The sequence below is a fragment of the Gadus morhua genome, chromosome 22 (assembly GCF_902167405.1).
Source record: "Gadus morhua chromosome 22, gadMor3.0, whole genome shotgun sequence".
Classification (NCBI taxonomy): domain Eukaryota; kingdom Metazoa; phylum Chordata; class Actinopteri; order Gadiformes; family Gadidae; genus Gadus; species Gadus morhua.
This window is the reverse complement of record NC_044069.1, coordinates 16318159-16333361: the sequence shown is the minus strand read 5'-3', so window position 1 is coordinate 16333361 and position 15203 is coordinate 16318159. Positions and strand designations below refer to the sequence as shown.

The 15203-nt window shown below is 42.3% G+C and overlaps 2 protein-coding genes across 3 annotated transcripts in view; one reads left to right on the top strand and one right to left on the bottom strand.

The window, feature by feature from the left end:
- zgc:85777 (acyl-CoA/acyl-ACP dehydrogenase) overlaps positions 1-13050 on the top strand; it is a 13230-nt gene extending 180 nt beyond the window's left edge. The window contains exons 1-9 of one of the 2 annotated variants that reach the window (XR_003974523.1): positions 1-54; positions 2376-2496; positions 7097-7226; positions 7859-7965; positions 8372-8539; positions 9283-9456; positions 10075-10236; positions 11594-11848; positions 12658-13050. The exon at positions 1-54 is cut by the window's left edge and continues 180 nt beyond it. Coding sequence is in view for 1 of the 2 variants with exons in the window: in XM_030346834.1 (XP_030202694.1) it covers positions 1-54; positions 2376-2496; positions 7097-7226; positions 7859-7965; positions 8372-8539; positions 9283-9456; positions 10075-10236; positions 11698-11848; positions 12658-12745 (1155 nt within the window). In the remaining variant the exon portion in view is untranslated. The remainder of the gene's footprint in view (positions 55-2375; positions 2497-7096; positions 7227-7858; positions 7966-8371; positions 8540-9282; positions 9457-10074; positions 10237-11593; positions 11849-12657) is intronic. The other variant, XM_030346834.1, reaches the window with a different exon arrangement.
- A 348-nt stretch (positions 13051-13398) lies between these two features.
- Positions 13399-14813, bottom strand: bet1 (Bet1 golgi vesicular membrane trafficking protein). Its single transcript, XM_030346836.1, has 4 exons — positions 14631-14813; positions 14400-14506; positions 14240-14296; positions 13399-14110 (listed from the first exon to the last, which is right to left on the bottom strand). The coding sequence occupies exons 1-4, from the start codon at positions 14647-14649 to the stop codon at positions 13955-13957; spliced, it is 339 nt and encodes a 112-aa protein (XP_030202696.1). The 5' UTR covers positions 14650-14813; the 3' UTR covers positions 13399-13954.
- Positions 14814-15203: the final 390 nt, after the last annotated feature.

Sequence of the window (15203 nt, the reverse complement as noted above, 5' to 3'; positions counted from 1 at the left end):
GACCATTTGATCTACACGCCAGAGCATTTTGCATTAAAGGAGTCCATCAAAAAGGTATGGAAAAGAGAGCATATGATTTATACAACATGACAACATTCATAAAGGTTAGACGTGGACTTGTAAAAAGAAACGGTAAAAGGAAACAACAATTGAAAGTGGAATATTAAACAGTATTCATTTCCTAATTACTTCACGTACTCGCACCAGACAGTGAAAGCAAGTAGGTGAGGGGTCAAGTTTATGTAATTGTGTTGACGTTACCCCAGTAACAATATACGCTTCCCCAATGATATGATAGTTCAAGCGTTTTCATCTTAAGTGACATTGAGGACTACAGACTATATTCGTTATACTAATGTAGTACGTTTATTTTAATAAAAGATAAGTAAACAAAGGCATTGTGATCACTCACTGCCTTACCACTAACTTACCAGTCACTTACCACTGTGATTAGGCTTCCCATTGAAGGGCTAGTATTTTACTGGCAGTTTTCCCTGTAATCAATTTACGATAAAAATTCAAGAACAATACACCATACACAAACAAAGGCAAACCATGACTCAACCACACTTTCCTCCCCTCGTAGACATCCGTTAAAATATAGCTGGGCGCCGGGTCGTCTTGCTGCATATTAACATTTCATCCAACCGGCGCCTTCAGAGGATAAACGAAGGCTAATTTAATTTACTGAATCAAGGATGTTTTAAATGGGAGGAAGCTTGACTTGTAAGTAAAGCCACATAGGATGTACAGTAGTTTTAAATAAACTGGCCCACAAGGGGAGATGCTCTGCAACAAACGAGCATTAGCGGAAAGACCAAAGGTTTCTGGAAAAGTGTGCTAAAGTTATGGCCCAGATGAGGGTTACAGGATATCCTTCCCTGAATGTTCAAGGTCAGAGCTATCCAAGGTGAGTTTGTACAATACATAACCCACTCCTAAACCCCCAAAATGTCATTCTCTTAATCCAAAATGTTGTAGAATATGTACACCTTACTCACCAAGTCTTAAAATAGGAATTCCTTTAAAACAAATGCCTGGAAAATCAATTTATTGCTGGTTCTCTTTCAAACTGCCTCGAGGAGCAATGAAGTAGCAACGCTGGGAGTAGGGAAATCTTTTTAGAGCATCTTATTTTATCAATTAAAATATCAATATCTGGGGCGCCCCAGTAGTTCACTGGGTAGAGCGTACCATTAAGGCTCAGTCCTTACCGAAGCGACCCGGGTTCCATTAAGATTCCAATCTATCGATATTGGGTGCAAGTGTATCGTTTCTCGTATCACACGAAGAAGGGTGACAATATATCGCTGAATCGATATTTTGTCTCACATCTAGTTAATAGTGGTGTGTTTTCCACAGAAACATACCGATAGACCGGACTAGTCCACGCTTGGTCTGCTGCTTCTGTTTAACAAAGCATTATTGACATTGTTTTGTAATTGTACAGCACTATTACAGTACACATTTTCTTTAAGGTTCTGTATTCATGATGGTACTCGGAACTCCCAAAGTTTTTTTTGCTCTGCCACAAATCAATTCAATTCAGGGCCGAGAATGTTACAATCTAAAAAAACATTCCAATAGCATCATTATTCTCTTTTCTCTGGCATTGATTGGCTCTCAGACAAAAAGATGAGTAACCTCAACCTTTTGCAGGACACCAACAAAGCTTTCATACTCTTATTTGTTGACTCACATTCTAGCCAATCTGTTTAGTGGGCTCACCATCTCAAGTAAACGTATCGTCTTTCGATGTTAGGTGTATACAAGCTTACATCGCAAAAAAAAACACATTGCATTGATTCAAACGTCACAAATACCATATCTCACATAGATCTAGAATAAGGCACATACAAAAGGGGTATGTATATTCCATACAGCAAAGCAGCTCATTCAGACAGAGATGCAACAATGTGTTTCACAGCAAAGCAGTCTCCCCCACAAGTGCTGTTCCAAGGGGCTTCAGAGTACTTCCAGGCTTCCAAAATGAGTCAGCCTTCAAGGCTCCTTTATCTGAACCCATTCTCAGGAAAGCTCAGTAGCGGAAGGCTGTGAATACTTGTCTATGTATGTAATGCCACAAGCCAAGTCTAATCATAGTGGACGTATCCTTGGCTGACATAAACTCTTGTCTACGACTTTGGTATTCACAGATTTAAGAACATGACACAGTTCTTAGAATGTTTGGATGGAAGACACACACAAACATTTTCTCTACGGGTGTTATCCCAGTCCATAGGCAGGTTTTGAATTATTTATGTGTATATGTCACCCAAAAGACATCAGGTTCCATGCTTAAGATGTAAAAAATATATATATATTTAATCACACATGCACACACACCCACGATCACTGTTGTGTTTCTACTGTAGATCATTGACCAGGAGATCAACCCACATGTGGACCAGTGGGAGGCAGAGGGGAAGTTTCCTGCACACAGAATCTTCAAGATCCTGGGGAACGCCGGCATTTTAGGGGTCAACAAACCAGTTGGTAAGACAACTATGATCTGTCTTGTCCATATTCTGCAGAAGTCGAATGTTGAAATGATATGTTGACATCGAAAACAAAAATATCGGAACTGAATGTTGAAAGCTAAGGATTTTAGTTCTAATGATAACCCTAACCGCTTTTTCATTTTTTAGGGTGAAACTCCGGTAGGTTGCTCTGCATCTTGACATAAGGCTGGAAAATGTCAGCCAGCTAAGGGGTGAAAAGAAAAGAAAAAAATTTCAGCTTTTGTTTTTGTTTTTTGTTGTGGCCATCACCAAATTCAGAAAACATCAGGATTGTCATGACATTTTTCTGCTTCTGTTGCTGCAGTGCCTGTATCACTTAGAGATTCTGTCTGCCTACCTTAGGCATTTATAATGCAATAAACAATCGCCCAATAAATAGTTTTTTACTTTAGAGGATTGGGAGGACAATGCGTCTGGCACCAGGCATTGTAGTGCATACAAATCGCATTTCTGCAATAAGTAAAGCAGAGCAGGTACGGCTTTTGAGAATAGCACGATAATCCCAATCATCTCATAGAGGCATACACTCACAACCATGATTCGAGTTTAACAATGTTGCGTTGGTTGGTTTTAAAACAAACCAATAAAGTAGGAAATTAGAACCAGAGATGGGTTTAGTTTGTGGTCCTAGTCCTCTATAGGGTTTGCGTTGTTCTCCTATATGTGATATTTTCTCCATTATAGTGGGCTCAGTTGAGAATGTGTGTCGCCCAAGATCTCTGGGTTATGAGAGGGTCGCAGGTTGCAACCCACCCCACCTGTCATCCTGTTATGGTCTCTCCAGATGGTGCAGGCAGCTGGGGCCAGGCATGGGGCCCAACGCATTCAGTAGCCTTTTGAATGTTGTGGTTTGTAAAATCAAACAAGGCTGTGTGTAAGTATGGTGAACTGTGGGAAGAGGGAAATAAAATCCCCTGTAAATGTAGGGGTCATTGTGGTAAACAGAAGGAGGTGGGGGGATTAAGAATGTGCTGAGTGCACATCCCTTAAGAATTAGTTGTCAGGATTAGGCGGCAAGGCAGGGCCAAGGAAATGGTATGAAGACGCACTGGATTAACAGATGGGAATTTGACTATGCTCATTTTGAAGTGGGCCTAGTGCTGTGAGAATTGGCCCGTCCTGAGATGATAACCCAATATCCTGACCGAAGAACTAGCAGTCATTTCAGGCAATTGGACTATTAGGAAACGTGTGCATTATCATCATTTAGATTCAAACTTTGACAGAAAAAGGTATTCATTGTTGACATTATCGTTATTTGTTTCCATTGTTGCAGGACATGCTGCTACGTCCATTGACAAATATAAATTCTGGGGAAATAGTTTATTACAAATTCAACGTAATTACCTCCTTTTAAGCTTGTTGAGTATTATTGTGTTTTCAAAGACACAGTGGGGGGGGTTTACAAGAAAGCGAGCATGGCTGGTAACTAGGGATGAGCAAAACGATTATTTTCCGGGAATCAGTTCTTTCAGTTCCGTTCACTATCACGATTCGTTCGTTTGATTAGTTAGTTTGATTAGTTTGTTTGATTCGTTCTTTAAGTCAGATTACGTCATTTGCTTATAAGTATTGGCTGCGCCCACCAATTAAGGCTTTTTCACAGCCTGCCCTACCATAAGGGTACTGTCGGCGGTCGAAACGCCAGCCGTCATTGAGCTGCGCCAAGCCGCACCGAATTGAACAGTGCGGTTTCTGTCATTGGGGTATATGACAGAAACGAAAAAAAGTTTTTAGTCACGGTGCGCTCAGCAAACAAAAAAAGCACATTTCTATTGCATTGGTCTATACGACGCAGTTCGACCGTTTCCATGGTAGTAAAAAACAATACTTTATTAAAGCATGCAATTGTGTTGTAGAGCAAAATAAAGCGTATAAAGTACTTGCATGATATTGAAGCCTACAGCGATCGTTAGTTCACTTGTGTGGCGGTGCCTTGTCATTTGTTTACCCATGGGCCATGGCAGCGCGACTGCTACCTGCTGTAGTACTCTCATTGGCTGAATCTTCGAGAAAGTTTTATACTCAATCAATATAATGTTGCGGGGAGACGGAGCTCTGTTCGTTTGTATATTTTATTTACGTGACCATATTTTTGTTTTATGTTAAAAGAAAAAAATAATCAAAGAATCAGTTCTCTTGTTTTGGGAATCAGTTCTCGTCATTCACCTTCGGGATTCGTTTGAATCGTTCGCGACCGACCAATCCCTACTGGTTACATCTTTAATCAACATGGCAAAATGTTCTTGTGCACGCACAAGAACACCCGGGATTACAGCGATGCACTGAGGAGCCTCCCCTGTTCCATGTGAGAATGAGACCGACAGCTCTGTTGACATGTCCTGTCCTCAAAGACGTGCTTTCCACGTATAACCGTTTATATACAATAAGGAGTAGGGAATATGAATGCATCCTGTTCATGGAGATACTCCCTTCTGAAAACAAGAGGACAGGAAGTGTTGCCATGGGAACCTGGTCGGGAGGTCAACGGGGATGACGGGGGATGGCTCCCCTGGCTGTGTTTTATCTGTTCTTTCCACAGCACCTGGCGTTGGCCCTTTCTCGCTCTTTCTCTGTTTAGAGGTTTGAGTGATTTGCAAAGATTTTCTTTAATAATATTTACTTAATTCTTAGTTTTGTTGCCATATTGGAGTACACTATGAATCACACCTCTGTCTTTCTTATCATTTTTAAAATCCTGACTTTAAAATGCTGACTTTTTCCTTTCTACATTGTCCAACTTTAAAAGTTTACAGTACAGGTTGTTTACCGTAATGAATCGCTCGGTACATAATGATTCATAGGCCGACAGTCCTTGGCCTATAATTTAATGCGTGAACCCACTGGATTTGTTGTCTACTTCCGCAAAGACATTGCTAATGAAGGCCATCAAGCCCCCGCCATATCGTTAATCAGCAGGATCACTTTCTAATGTAGGCATGTCAGCCTAGTTCCATGCATAACTGACATACTTTCACCTCAGATGGAGACGACGAGAATAGAATGTCATAGAAGATTATCCACAATTAGATGAACATCTTGACTATATAATTTCACATTTTCTCGCTCTCTCGCTCTCTTATTCTTGTCTTTCTTGTCCTGATTTCTCTCTCGCTGGTCTTTTCTGGGTGACTCTCTCTATTCTCTATTCTCTCTATCTACTCTTTGGTCTCTCCCTGTTTTTTCTCTCTGGTGCCTCTTGTTTGTCTCTCTCTGCTGTACCCCTGGTCTCTCTCTCTGGTCTCTCGCTCCCTGGTCCCTCTCTCTATCCGTTCTTTCTCACTCTGGTTTCTCCCTCTTGTCTCTATGGTGTCTCTTTCCCTGCTTTCTTTCCCTCTGGTCTCTCTGTTTGGTCTCTCTCTTCCTGGTCTCTTGCAGAAGAGCTGTCACAACCCCCATTAGACTTTATTCAACCTGAATATTAAAGGTTGAATAAAGGAAATATGCCAGGCAGCATTTGTTGCGTGTCAGCGTTCTCCTTTGCTTCCATGCTGGCCCGCTGGGGCAGCTGTTTTGATGAAAGTGGGTGAAAGCTCTGCGCTTCCCTTTGTCCACATGATCCACCGCAGGGTTTCCAGGACCATCTGAGCCTTATCGCCATGCAGCTGTGTCTGTTTCCTGTCTTTATATCCCCCCCACCCAACCTTCCATGTTAAACCTGGTCCCTCTCGTCAGTCTGATTGTCGTCAGTCTCAGGTCATGTCAACACTATAGAACTGAAAAAATAAATAAAAATTAACCCGTAATAAGCAAAGATGTACTGTCCCCTAATCTCCTATTGTGCCCCCCCAATTGACAATATACCCTTTCGGGATAAAAACTCATCTCACTTTAAGATGTGCTCTAAATGTAGCTAATCTAGTTTTGCAATGGACTCTCTCTCTCTCTCTCTCTCTCTCTCTCTCTCACACACACTATGATGGCTCCATAATTTAATTTCAGTCATTTGCAAGCATTGGTTTGGGTAAATTAATTTTTCTGCACCATAATTGAAATGAGCGTGATTGTATTCATGACAAATGGATGGGAAGAGTCGTTAACCTCCTTGCAAACAATCAATGCAGACCCTTTTGGATATGTTTGCCACAACAACATTGACGTATGCATTGAATAAGTCCCAACTTGAATAGGCTAGATAGGCTTATGATAAACGGTTGGACTGCAACATGACTCTCTTTTTTTTTATTATTATTTTTTTTATTTAAACATTTAAACATAATAACACAATGACACAAATATCTACAGACATGTACGAGAACATGGACTGCAACATGACTCTCATTACTTTCGATGATTTTCTTAATTAGTGTGCTGTTTTATCAATTCGAAGTTATCTAAGCTTTATATAAACAACGATGTACCTCATTCGATATGAGCCATCATGGACAAAAAAGCCCAAAAATCCTTATTGTTAGGAGGAATATTTTTTTCCAATTACAAAAAGTAATTGTGTTTTCAGTTAATGTTGCATGTTTGCGTATTTATTGGGGGATTCTGCTGTATTTGACGTTCAGCAAAGCAACCCTCGGCAACTCCACTGTGTGTGTGCGTGTTTTGTGTGCCGTGTGTTTCAGAGTATGGGGGTCTGGGCCTGGACTTCAGCTACAGCGTGGCGGTCTCGGAGGAGCTGGGTAACATCCGCTGCGGAGGGATCCCCATGGCGATCGGCGTCCAGACGGACATGGCCACTCCGGCGCTGGCCAGGTGCCCACTGAACGCATGCGCGCTGTTAGCTCATGTTCGAAGGGAAAGCCGATGACTCACACACTGTAGGCATAGCGCTTGAGAAATAAATGTGATGTATTTCACAATCTATTGAACTTTGGTACGCAGAACCAATTGCGCAAATCAAAAGAAATGACGAGGGCGCGGTTACGTTGGTGTGTGTGTGTGCCAATAAGCGATGTACAGTACGTTATCTTTGCCAATCATCCTTGTAATGGAACCTTGTTGTTGTTTGCCACACACCCCTGAGGCTCTCTGCTCACCCTTCAAAGGCTACACAGCAACTTGTAATCCTAAAATATGCCTTACGCCAAGCAGAAATGGCCTCTAATTCATCAGGTCGCAGGGCTGCACTTGAGGCTGTGCATGTAAAACTGCTTATCACAATCAGCAAGTAGAGCCACAATGCAGAGGCACTCTCCTCAACAGTAAATAACTTTCTGCTGAATGGAATAAAAAATAAGTTTGTTAAAATGCTTTAAAGACCCCATTAACCTGTGTCGACACACCATTAAGCACCCTATTAATCGCAAAATTAGCATCTCTGCATAATTTTATAGATGGCAGAGAGACGGCGAGAGAGCTCTTAGAATGTGCGTTTGTGTGGGCAGGTTTGGTTCACATGAGCTGAAGACAGAGTTCCTGCTGCCCTCCATCCTGGGAGACAAAGTGGCCTGTCTGGGAGTGAGCGAGGTGGGGGCTGGATCCGATGTATCAAGTACGTCCCTTGGCCGTTCCTTTATCGTCTTCAATGATCTGACCGTTTCCTTTCATCAGCACTGAAGGTCCTCCTTCCTCTCATCCTGTTGTTTCAAGGAGCACTACGGAAACTAATCATCCATTAGAAAAAAAGTAGCTTTATTTTTGACCATGCAATGATAACATTTGCCTATACACACTATTTGCTTCATGTGGGAGCTGACTCCCATTGTATACGCTCACTCTCCGTCGAGACGGGTAGAGATGAGTTGTGGTTACATTTCAGAGGCTCTGGGGATAGGTTGACTCCATCCTCACCCACCCATCCATCCACCCACACTGGCAATCGGCAGACGGCCTCACACCCTGTTTGTCTCCCTCTGCGTATCCGTCCCGCCACACGCTCTGTCCTCTCCTTACCGCAGGTATCATGACCAAGGCTGTGAGGCAGGGGGACGAGTACGTGATCAACGGGGGGAAGATGTGGACCACCAATGGCACGCAGGCGGACTGGATGTGTCTGCTGGCCAACACCAGTGACGGGCCGCCGCACCGCAATAAATCACTCATCTGTCTGCCCATGGATCTGCCCGGTAAAAAAATAATCTGTGTTGTTTTCACCAGAACGCTCGCGATAGATCAATGTCATCGACTGAAGTTGTTGTTGTTGTTGTTGTTGGTGGATGGATATTTTACAGCACCGGACAAATGTTGTGATGCAAATAAGTGCATTAACACTGATGCTAAACCAAACAATCTTTTGATGGATGTCTGCAATAAAGCCACTTATGTTTGATAACGGTGGGAAGATAATGACCACTTTACAACATGGGCAGTGGTTCTCGTATTTTCTTATAAATTGGATAGTTTGTTTTTGTATTTGTCTTGATTAGTGTAAATGCTGACCACTACTTTATTTTTCATAATACAATTGAAAAAAAACAAAAAAAAACAGCTATTTTTACAATAATTAAATGGTAAATTGTCTACAATTATAGAGCATTTTCTCATTACTCTTGGGTGCACAGCCTTTTCAATACAAAAATATGAATTAAATGGGACTAAATGAATGTAATGCAGCAAACCAAATACATTGGCAAAATCATTTATTACCCAAATCGTTTTCGGTTGGTTCGGTTTAATTTTGCAACGCTCTTACAGCACGTTACTCATTTTCAACATCACCCTCTTTCAAAACATAACCGTCCGCTTTCCAAAGAAGCTCTTCCTTTCAGAAAGCCTCCAGCATTCCTCATTCAACCTAGTGTACTTTAATTAAAACTCCAGTCCAGTGCGAGGCCTGCCTCTTCATCAGTTTTCCCCTTGGTGCCCGTAGGCGTTCATATCGCCCGCCAAATAGACAAGATGGGGATGAGGTCATCAGACACCGCCGAGGTCTTCTTTGATGACGTCCGCGTGCCCAGCAAGAACGTCATTGGCAAGGAGGGCATGGGCTTCACCTATCAGATGCTCCAGTTCCAGGAAGAGAGACTCTGGGCGGTGGCCAACAGTGAGTGATCCCCCCCACCCCTCTTACTCTAGTAAGCCCTGGCTACCTCTAACTACACCTCCCATGCGTGCTTGCTCATATTCTTACCTCAATCTCTTCTCCTCCCTGCTCCTCCACGTCAGGTCACTCTCAGGGTATTCAGGGATGCATTACTGTGTAAATCCCCCTTGCTGTAAAATGAGGAACGGGTGGGAGAGTACATCCTGCCTGACAGCACTGTGTAGCCCTGAGAGCTCAGGTCACCCTCCCCCAGACCCCCTTGTCCGCCACTATTCTAGTAGTTCTAGCCCGAGGATAATCAAGTCTTGCTCACTCATTAGTGTTCTGCAGCATTTCCTGTCAAGTCGGTCCGCCCAGTTTTAAGGACATTTGTACAGTGTGGTCTTGACACACACACACACACACACACACACACACACACACAGACACACACACACACACACACACACACACACACACACACACACACACACACACACACACACACACACACACACACACAGAATTGAATGCAGGAATTAAATTTTTTCTTGGTGACACTATTACTACAAAGTCAATTCTGAAAGAAATAGTCTCCTCAAACGGCCCCTGCCCTCTCCCCCTCCCCTCTGCCTCCAGCCCTGACCACCATGGACATTGTCATCCAGGAGACCATTGACTACACGCGGCAGAGGAAGATCTTCAAGATGCCCGTGCTCCACCACCAGACGGTGCATTTCCGGCTGGCCGAGCTGCAGACGGAGGTGGAGCTGCTACGCTCCCTCCTGCACCGTGCTACAGGTGGGCATTCACACCGTGTGGGATTCACACCATCCACTTTGTGTTCACTCTTCCCTCGTTTTGTAGGAGGGTTTCAGTGGGTTGTGGAAAATTCAGATCCAGGTTGTGAAGGGGGAAGGGGTTAGGGTATCTTGCTCAAGGATGATTGTAGGTAGGGTGCTGAATTCGGGGATTGAACACTGTTCCTTTTTTCGAACGGGCGTTGGGACACCTTTGCCACAACATTATCAGGCCCTCTTATAGATATTTCAATGGGACAAGACAGAGCCTTGTACGTCACTCCTGTCCCTCATCACCATGTCATCAAGACACAGAAAGGAGGTTTCAAGTGAAGTGATGGTGCTTGATTATTGCCATTAAAGAAGCGATGCCCACGTCGGTGTTGTTACCAGGTGTCATCCATACATCATCGACAAAGAATCTAAATATGAATCCTAATTACACATCGGCAAAAAACCCGCCTAATCAAACAGAAAAACCAAACCAATAGGACTCACAAAACATTCTAGCCTGCCATTGATTTTTCATAAAGTGCCCATTGTAACCATTCCCCGGGTAGGGTTAGGGTTAACGCCTAACCCTGGACCACTGGTCCGAGGGCCAGGCCCCCCGCCGCTATGAGGGAGAGGAGACACCGCCCGGGCTACTGCTCTCCCGGGGCTTGTGATTCACTAGGGGGATGAGGGGGTGCACGCGTCGGCCAGAGGTCTGCGGTCCACCGTTGTCTTGCTGTGTTTGACCCACTTCAGATCCCACTGGCAGCGTTTGAGCACAATAATCCAGCTGTTTGGCAAGGGCCTCTTGTGTGGCAGAACAAAGGTGTTTTGTGTGTCTGTGTGTGTGTTTGTGTGCGTGCCTGCCTGCCTGCCTGCGTGCGTTCATGCGTGCGTGTCTACCTTTCTTGCTATCCGCAGTCCACATGTTATTTGTACTGGTAATAATGTTTTTTTGGTCATTATTTTGTCATCCATTGCAAAATGATTGGTCATTATGGGGAGAAATTGTTGTGTTTGAAACTGCGTTTGAAACCAAAGGATGTCTCATGCGGGATGTGGCCAAACAAAGTATTCTTTAGCCTCTGTTATGCAATATTTACAGAATTGATTGTAAATTACAACAACTCCCTTGATTTCTCAGCATATGGAGGAGTATCGTCCACAGAACATCCCACGATGCATTCTGTTTTGTCAAGCCCTATTGACAGAAAGCACCTGAGAGCGAAACAAACGAAAAAACATATAATTTTTTGTCCGTATCTGATCAGAAGTGAACCTTAGAAAACGCTGCCGCTGCTTTGAATTCATCCTGTTCTGTCTCATCACCTCTGCCCTCCATTTTATGTCTTCCGTCATAACAGTGTCATTTGTAATCTTAACTCTTCCCCCGTTGTTCTTTCCGTCTCTCTGGCTCTCTCTCTGTCGCTCTCTGTCGCTCTATCTGTCTGTCCTCTGTTTGTTGCAGCGCTGTTCATCAAGGGCAACGATGTGACCAAGCTGGCGTCCATGGCCAAGCTGAAGGCTGGCCGCCTGGCGCGGGAGCTGGGGGATAGCTGCCTCCAGTACTGGGGGGGCATGGGCTTCACCAACGACGTCTTGGTCAGCCGCTTTTACCGGTGAGCAGACAACATAAACGTTTGTTCGATGGTTCTTCAGCGTACATTTCTCAGACATTAGACTTTGAAAGTCACCTGGAAGATTGTATTTTCAAAAGCAGTTTCAGTGGTGCTTTTTGACAGTTTAATAGCCACTTACACATAATTGTATCAAGATGGGCTATAATATATTGTATAATAGCTACTTTAAGAGGTTTTATAATTTAGTCATTTAGCATACATTTTAAATTCTCCACAATACAAAAGTACCTGCTTAAACATTGAGCTACAGCTCTTCATTCGCTTTCTGAAGTTGAAGGTCTTCAAGCTCAACTTTTACATTATTGCGCCATCTATTGATTGGGTATTAATATAGTCTGGGGCTGTTTGGCTAGCAAAACCAGAAGTTGAACCTCCGGTTTCATCAGGGTTAGTGGTAGAACCCACAAAGTGAAACTACAGCGGGCAGAACCAATACCTGCCAGAGGCATTGTGATTGGTCACAAATTGGTGTCCAATTTTCCACCAATAGCAGGGTGCCTAGATCCTAACACTGAAACCACACCAAACCCCAAATTTAAATTACCATTTGTACCATTAGGCCTAAAGGAGAAAGAAAAACATGTTCTGGATGCCGATGGAGCCTAAAAATAATATATATTAATAGACATGGAAAGGCTAATGGAAGTGTTGACAGTTTTCTAAATATAATAAATGCTTTCATTATTTTTTGGTTTTACACTCCTAAGAATACAAAAATGGGTGTATTTGGTAATCACCCAATTCGGCTGTTGTCCAACGGTTAAAAATATGTCGTATTTATCCCACAGAGACTCCAGGTTAATATCCATTGGTGGCGGGGCAGATGAGGTAATGTTGGGAATCATATGCAAGTACATGGACACCCTGCCTAAGTGACCTCATCATTGACGTGACACACCATCACAAATACCTCTTTCCCCGAGACCCGGATTTCTACAAAATCACTGAAGTGCAATTTACAAATATTTGTGTAACCAGGTTTATTTTCAATGAAGCAGCACAGTGATTGTGTGATTGTGATTGTCATGTTTGATTGTCTTGCATTAGTGAGGTATTCTGGAAGAAATTTGCAATGAAACAAAGTGTATCTCTGTGTAGAATAGCTGCAACAGGTCCACGACAGTGCTTCTATGTATGGTTCTGTTCCATCAATAAATCTGATGAGTGGAACGTCAGACATCTGGTGATCTTTATGTGAAGATGATGTTGTACAATTAGGATCTATGCAAACCCTCCCAGCTAGTCTGCCATAAATGAAAGGACAGATCATAAGAAAAGGTAAAAGCAGAATATAATGTAAGCATAAAAATAATTTTGGCCTGTACTGGTTCAGTCCACCAAGGTAAATGATCTAACCATGTGGTTACAAATATGTTATAAATAGTTTGTAATAACTGCATTTTAATCCAAGACAAATGCTGTATGAAGGCTCATGAGTTTTCTAATGTTAAACAGACTAAAGTTGTTCAAAATAAACTTTTGGCTATAATTCTTTGGCGTCATCTTTCGTAACAAAACCAACCAACAGATTACCATGAGAACTGATTGTTTATTTACAATTAAATACAATGTTGAAATGACAAAAGAATTACCGATACATCAATAGAAAGTAATAGTTTGTACATATTCCAAAATCCTATTTCCTCTTTCTTAAAATTAACTCGTCGATAATGGAATCCAAACACTTCCGGGTTATAAAGAATTAAAAAAAACTATCGTTAGGGTTAACCATGCCTACATATCAGTTTCTCCTGGATATTACAATGGGACGTATCTATCTTCTCATTGTTTCCACATATTGGCACCAATTTATTAATCTATATGCTAATATAATTAATAGACAGCCAATTTGGTTCTACAGAATATTTGCTTTTTTCAGTAATTATTACTTATCTATGTTCTTCATTTATGAGGTGAACATGTCCGATAAATTCAAGGCGACCCTGGTCCTTCGCTTGAGTAATTGGAAAAAACATCAATCTTTCTGAATAACCATTCACATCTTTGGCCTGAGACAAAGGTGGGTTGTCATGGAAATGAATGTGGAGTCAAATGCAACGGGAAGGGAGGTACATAAATAAGTTATCATCTCAGCTTAATAAACCAGTATAGGACAAAGAAAACAAAACAGCAAAAAAGCAACATATAGCAAAGTAGTTTGGTCTGGCTGCCTCTGGAGAGCTGCTTCACTCTTCCAATGGTTGCGCCAAGCAAGCCACCCGTCGAATCAAAGTCTGTATCCTACATTGGGAGGTACAGTAAGACATGGTAAGTATTGCCCAGATCTTGATTTAAAAAAAAAAGACCCTTCAAGTAGCTGTGGGTAATTGATTGTGGGTAATTTAATACACGACAACATCACACACTCACCATATCATCCAGCATTTTGTTCTGGTACTTCACTTCGGTTCCGATGTCGATGGTCAGCTGTGAGGCGACAGATCATGATGTGAGTGATGCGTCAATGATCTCAGGCTGTTTGCTTCCTGAGCCTCCAGTATGCTAACAGACAGAAACTAGAACTACTTACACTCTTTAAGGCTGTGACTTTCGCTCGAAGACCCTCTTGTAAATGTTCATTTTCTTCTTCATGTACACTGTAACCACTTGCGACATAGTTGCCGGGTTGCCCTTCGCCTATTAAAGACAGTCAACTATTATAACAACACAACACAAGCTAGCAAACATTGGCAGTAAGGCAACAGTAGTGCTAACGTTCAGCCTCAAAATGAGATGAAAACCACATATTATTTTATCTTACCTAAACCAGCGCGCCTCATGTTGACTCCTTGATCACAAACGATATCTTACGTTTAAACTATTTCCGACCAAATACTTCGTTTAGCTTAATCAGATCCGAACAACACGAACAACTTGTTATAGCCTGCTAACGCCACGACATCATACGGTGGCCTGTAAGGAAACGCCCACTTACGCCAACTCAGCTCTAAAAGGAAAATGCAAGTTGGAGAGGCTATGAGTAAAATAAAACCAGCTCATCAACACATAGTCATGCTACACAATAAAAAAAAGTCAAATACTTAATAGCAAGCAAAATAAAATACAATTAGCTCCATAATGTTGTAGTAACAGTATACCATTTTTTATAAAATGTTAATCAAAGAATAATCATAAGAACTCTTATTCTAGTTCCCAGATCAACCCCAAACGTCCTTGACTTGACTCACTGTTGTTATTTCCCTTAGTATGTATCAAACTACATGCTACAAATCTCCCATACTTTACAATCATCATCAAGCCCATTATAATAGTATACGGTTAGTGTACATGCATTCTCCTAGGAGTGTTCATACACAGCTTTGGACGGGAATAC

Excerpts from the sequence above, each read along its gene's own strand:
- bet1 (XM_030346836.1), bottom strand. Across the intron at positions 14,297-14,399 it reads AAGTCACAGCCTTAAAGAGT|CTGACCATCGACATCGGAAC; the intron begins GTAAGTAGTTCT and ends GTCGCCTCACAG. Across the intron at positions 14,111-14,239 it reads ACAAAATGCTGGATGATATG|GATACAGACTTTGATTCGAC; the intron begins GTGAGTGTGTGA and ends CTCCCAATGTAG.